A 6218-nucleotide genomic window follows, 5' to 3' on the forward strand; every position below is an offset into this window, starting at 1 on the left:
AGAGCTAAAAATAACCTTTTTTTCCTTCAGTAAATTTCCAGGAATAATAACCTCTCTATGACTTACACATTATTTCAAACAGCTTTTACCTGAAACTAACCCAGTTGTAAACAGTGGTCTCATTACTAAGTTGGTGTTTCATTCCAGACAAAATTAAGTTTTGGCTGGCTATAATACTGCTCCATTTGCAAATCCCAAGTGACCTTAATCTTCAGTCTTCTCTCTACATCAGTGTCTCTCCAGGTGTTTTAATGACTGGTTTCATGGCTTTTATCAGAAAGATGCTGTTTGTTAATGTAGCTGTGCAGGATATACTCAAGCACTATGTTGCCTTCAGTGCAATGCCACTCTGCTGTGAGCTCATGAATGTTCCTGAGAGCTCTTGGCTGTAACTGTATGGCTGTCCATGCTTTTGCAGGACCTGAACTATTACCAACTTATGTGCAAAACTCTTCAACTCTTCAGAAAGCTTGAAGCCCTAAGAAACCATAGGACAGTTTTTCAACAAAATGAGTTGAGCTGTACTACAGTGACTTAAGCCAGTTTGCTCTTTTACAACAGGGACCAGGGCTTCAAACTACCCTGCTAGAAATTAAGTTCTGTGATAACAAAACCACTTCCAGGTACTGCATTCTCTGCCTGCTTATTTAAGTACTTTCAACATCTAAATTATTTCAAAAACCCCACAGTGGGCCCCACAGTGTCACAGGTAAGCAGCCATGAATGGCTGGAGCAGGGTAAGGGAATATGTAACTGAACTCAGTTCTACAGGGAAACACAAAAAAAAGCCTTTTCTGCAAATACTGCCATAGCCGTGGGAGTAGTTAAGCAACTAACTACCACAGTAAAGCTCAGCATTATGGTTTCACTATTCTCTTGCCTCAGCTATATGGCAGTCATACAGTGGAAGAATCCCTGCAGAGGACACTTATTTTTAAACTTCACCAATGATGGCAGACTTAAGGTACCAATCTGCTGCTACAGGCAGTGTGTAACAAGACAAACGTGTTCTGGTAGGGCTGACTTTGTTTAAACTCCTTCTGCATGGGGCTAATAATTTTCAAGTCAGATAAAACACTTAATTTTTGTGCATTTTATCTCAAATAACCAGTCCATCAGAATAGGTGACAAACTCCAAAGTTAGGTTTAGTGTACCTGTTGAGAAAGGGAGGCGGATTTAAATTCCACAGCAAAAGGCTATGCAGCTTTGTCTTAGCTGACTCGTGTACAGCTCTTCAACATAAGCACTCAAGTGGGTTTAGAGTAGTCTGCTTTTCTTTGAATGAATGTTAATTTTTGAGTGACCTGAAGAAAATCCTGACAGACTACATTATTTTAAGTTTTTGCAGTTCCATTACCAAGAAAAGATAATTTCACCAATCCAAAAGTTTTCCATCTTTATTAAATAAACTTCCAGAAATGAGACTTGAAATAAAGCTTTCTGAACAAATGCATCTGGCTTCATTACCAGATTGAAGTAAAAGCTCCTCTGGAGCACAAGAGAGGCTGTCAAGGTCTAGTTTCAGCAGTTTTATCACTGTTACAAGATGCACAGTTACCAGTGACTTCAGTTCAGCTACCTGTTTGCATAGTGCAGAGACGCAGTGAAACAAATCAAGTATGCCATTTGGATGACTCAACTCATAAAGTACTGCCCATGGAATAGTCTTGTTTCCATATGAACTCTTCCAGGTATTCACTTCCCCCACCGCAGCTGTCAGCACAAGTGTACACCACCAGCGTTCCCCAGTCAATGCTCTCTCCAAGGCTGTCAACCTGAAGGTGGTTCAGGAGCTGTGGCATAATCTTCAAGAAAAAACAAAAGGTTTAGAGGCAGGCCACAGACTTCTCCCCTCTCCCAATTTCTCCTCCTGAAGAACAGTCCTTGGCATAAGAATTGATATTCTCTTACACCAAAATCCCAGCTGAAGCTACTATGTATACGGCAGCTCAAATAAACCAAATTTGGAATTCTAGGTTTTATTTGGCCTTATAAGACTTGCCTGATTTGAAAGCCTCCCACCATTTGAAATTCCATTAGTAACTATATTTTGCCTTTCCATGATACTGTGTTCACCATACATACACCTCTAGCATTCAAAATTCTACAGCTGAATGCTTCCAGCCAAACCTATTTATAATCCACATAATGAAGTGAAAAAGCTCTTACAAGAGTAAATAAAGGCTCTGTTCAATCATTTAGTGTAGTTAGTTTGTTGCAACTTCAACCTTCTTGCTCAAATTACAAGCCAACACCTATACCATTAGATCCGGAGTCGGAAATACATTACCTGTATTATGAGCTTACATACCTGGAATTCAAATATCCTTTTGGCACCACATACACAATTTGGGATATCTTTTTCTTCAGGCCTATTTTCACCTGACACCCAGAGTGGACCTCCTCCTCCTCTGCAGTATCTAATAATCTGAAATACAGCAGAAATTTAAGTTCTCATGACTGTCCTTTCATCTTGGTATCAAATAGGTGTTTAGTGACACAGACAAACCTGTAGATAGATCAGAAAAAGGTCAGTTGTTTAATAACCATGGCAAAATATCGTTTGCAAGTGCAGCATGCTAAATAAGACAGATTTCTTATGTAAGTTTTCTTAACTATGTGAATCATGCAAGTATTCATTCATACCATATTTTTTCAGTGATCCAGGGATCATCTGCAGTGATTTGTAATTGCTTAACCAAGGGACCCGGAAATGCAAGGTTGTGTATGTTACAGTCTTGAGACAGAAAAAGAGCAGCTGGATAATTAGCACACAGACCTGCACACAGTTAGGAATGCAATCCAGATCTTTCTGTCTGCAGTTCTGCATCTAAATACAAGACTATTGTAATGTTCAAGAAGGTATTTTCAGACCTATCCTTTGTTTTTCAGTTAATAGCAATTCACATATTATCAGCAAAAGGACACTTGGACAGATCAGTCAGTACAGAGATGGTCAGAGAGAGTGAGGCACATACCTAAGGCAGAGAAGAGAACAGACTAAGGTGGAGAAGAGAACAGACTCAAAGTCTCCTACTTTCTGAGTGTGTACCTTAACCCCTCAGCTACCAGGCAAAACACAGAGAGAATTTCTTCTTCACCACTTTGATGGATTTAGGACTCTTTCTTCTCTGAATTAAACCGGGGACCATGGTTTTGTTTGACAATGCATCTTTTAAGACTTTTGCAGCAATACGAAATAGCATGACAGGGGAAGAAGATTTCTGTTTTAAATAGTGGAAATTCTAAAGTCATCACTAATTCCTTCAACCTTAAAAAAGCCAAGCCACCCCCGAATGCAGCTGGTGACAGTGACAGAGCTCTTCTCTGCAGTTTTTGTTCTGCTGAGAAGGAAGGCCCAAAGGGCTGCAGGCTGGGGAACAGTGCAGTGGTTCTCCATGTCCTTTGGTTCGAACCATGTTTGCAGGATGGTGGCTCCTTCCACACTGTGGGGGATTCAGCAACCTCGTGCCAACTCATCCTGACCAGCGGCTGTTTAAGATGGATGAGCAGCTGCTACACTCTTACTTGGGCATGAATTAAGTTTCAGCATATAACGAAGATGAGAGTGTGTAGGTTAGGTGTGTGGAGGGTGAGGAGGCATTCCTATTTCTAACTAGGTACAAAAGGCAGTGAAATGTTGCAGGTGCAGCAGGATGCTGTGTCAGAACTGCTACTTTCAAAGGCCACCCCATCTTCTGACCTGCTCTGGTTCAGCAGCTACTTGTTTTTTAAACACTTGGAAGATATTTTCTTCTTCAGTCTCGTGTTTTGCCATTGCTTCCAATGTCTCTTCATCTAAGGACTGAAATGCTTCATCTAAGCAAGAAAAAAGAACAACAAAACTTATAGGCTGATACAAGACACTAAAAATTACAAACAGTATTAGCATGTGTAAATTTATTTTGCTTCATTTAAGCCATTCCTGGCATAAATCTAAGATCTTTTTTCTCTTCATGGCATGTTAAGATTTGGTCACACACAGGTCCATTTACTAGTTTTAGTTGCATTTTAAACACATATGTCAGTACTGGAACACTGGAAAGGGAAGGAGTTAGTCTACCAAAGTTTATGGCTCCCAGCAGGTATCACTGAGACTACAGAACTTTCAGGATACATCATCTGAAAAAGGCCTGCATGCTGCTCATGTGCCAGACTTCAGTTTTTAGCACTGAAGAGTGTATCGTTACACTCCAACAACCACATCAACTGGGGGCACCAAATATTCTTGAGACAGCTTTGGACCACAGCAAGGGATCACCAGGAAGCCAGCATCTTTCCCTGGCACCACCACAAACTCTCCACCCTGGGTGTGTTCAAAGCCAGTGTGGTTGCAGCAAACCCATCATGAATTTAGCGGAAGCAGAGAGGAAGGAGCCTGCACTTAACTGCTTCATTCAAAGTCAGTCAAAATAGACCAGTTTTCTGCTAGTACAGAGAAGAAAATTTTATTTTCCATAAAGTAAGACAAATTATCTTGACTTGACTTAGTTCAATCTAACAATCTCCTGATTTTAACAGCATGCAGCAGCAGGTGCTCAGTCCTGTCCTTCTCAACTTGGGTTGTTCCTTACCTATTGGAAGCACACAGGGACACAGTGTAACTCTGAGCTATCAGCAGCAACAGCTGCTTCAACAGCTCCTGGGGTCAAAGCTTAGTAAGTCTTTCCTGTAAAAGCAACTTACATTATGGGATGTCTACAACTGCACATTTAGCGTTTTTTCACCAGTAGTTCACAAGGAACACTTAAAAATCACTGTATTTGATATTTTAAAGATGTGATAACAGGCATAACTGGGAAGACTTACAGGCAGCATTTTATTTCTGACCTGCAGTGCCTGCAGCTCCAAGTTCCCCTTGTTCTTTTGCATCCTTTGATGTATCTTCAGCTCCTTGTTCATCATCAGTGCTGTCAGTGGGAAATTCCGGTTCCTCAGGTTCTATCAAAATTTCATATTCTGGAAAAAGGAATTCGTTATGCTCTGGAATTGCATCTGCCGAGTCATCTAGAAAACAGAAGACAGACACCACTTCACAACGTCATCTCGTATTTCACATCCTTCTCCCCAAAAGCTACACAGCAAACTAGATAGCAAAAACATTGCATGAGCAAGAAAGATTTACATCACTGCTAGACCTGACGTGAAGGTAAGAAAAAGTTATGTTAAGGACAGTGGAAAACTGCAACAGGCGTCCTGTTGCTTTGATCCTCTGTAAATCCAAGTAGCGTGGAAGGCAGACCAAACAGTGCTAGCAGCAGCATTTAAGAACTCAAAAGCTGTGGCTCGGCAGCTCGGTGCAGTATTAACCACAGGCTGGCACGCATGTCGAGTTACCCTGTTCCAGAGGTCCCTGACGGCCGCGAACCCACCTCCGGCGGCGTGCTGTCCGCAGGAGCGGCGGTGCCCGCGCCGCCAGTCCAGCGCCTGGTGCTCGGGCCCGCAGTAGGCGGCGCGGCGGCAGCGCCCGCAGCAGCGCGGCCCGAGGCAGCCGCAGACGCGGCAGAGCGCGGCGCCGCTGCCCAGCCGCCGCGGGGGCGCGGGGCCCGGGCCCGGGGGCGGCTCCTCGGGGGGCGGCTCCTCGGGGTACGTGTCGTTCCGCCGCGGCAGCTGGTTCCGGAACACTGCGGGCGAGACGCGCCGGTCAGCGGGGCGGCGGCCGGCGGCCCTCGCCCCGTCCCTCCCTGCGTCCCCGCGCCTCACCGCGGAAGGGCCCGCACGGGCCCGCCAGGCGGTAGCAGGCGGGGCTGCGGCAGGCAAACACGAAGAGGGTGCGGTGGAAGGCGTCGGGGCGGCCGGGCAGCGGCGCGTACAGCTGAAGCAGGAAGGCGCGGGGCTGCTGGCACTGGCCGCAGCGCAGAGCGGCGGGGCCCGGCAGCCCGGCCTCGCCCAGCCACGCCGGCCGCCCCCCGACCTTGCTGGGGAAGTAGGTGCTGTGCAGCCGCCAGGCACCGCCCGGGCCCTCCGCCGCCGCCGCGAAACCCAGCTCCACGCCGGGAGCCATGCCGCTTCCCGTCGGCCGCCAGGCCCCGAGAGGGGCGGGCGCTGCACCGGACCCGCCCAGCCCGGCCCGGCCCCGCTCTCCCCGCTCCCGACAGCCCGTTGCGAGCTCAGCCCCGCCCCGGTCCCGGCTCCGCCTTTGAAACGCGGCAGCAAGGAGAGGACTGGGAAAAATAAAAACCCTCGAAAGACGGGGTCAGAACTCTGCCGCCTCAAC

At 46.3% G+C, this 6218-nt stretch overlaps 1 protein-coding gene across 2 annotated transcripts; it reads right to left on the reverse strand.

The window, feature by feature from the left end:
- Window positions 1-1384: 1384 nt before the first annotated feature.
- Window positions 1385-6069, reverse strand: PDCD2 (programmed cell death 2). 2 transcript variants are annotated; one of them, XM_041424138.1, is made up of 6 exons: window positions 5705-6069; window positions 5374-5625; window positions 4832-4960; window positions 3705-3820; window positions 2313-2429; window positions 1385-1806 (listed from the first exon to the last, which is right to left on the reverse strand). In XM_041424138.1, exons 1-6 carry the CDS (start codon window positions 6003-6005, stop codon window positions 1642-1644), a joined length of 1080 nt encoding a protein of 359 aa, XP_041280072.1. In that variant the 5' UTR covers window positions 6006-6069; the 3' UTR covers window positions 1385-1641. The 2 variants fall into 2 exon arrangements, with proteins under 2 accessions (XP_041280072.1, XP_041280064.1); XM_041424130.1 differs by having other exon boundaries at window positions 4832-5008.
- Window positions 6070-6218: the final 149 nt, after the last annotated feature.

The sequence above is a fragment of the Onychostruthus taczanowskii genome, unplaced genomic scaffold, assembly GCF_017590055.1.
Source record: "Onychostruthus taczanowskii isolate IOZ18803 unplaced genomic scaffold, ASM1759005v1 scaffold111, whole genome shotgun sequence".
Lineage (NCBI taxonomy): Eukaryota > Metazoa > Chordata > Aves > Passeriformes > Passeridae > Onychostruthus > Onychostruthus taczanowskii.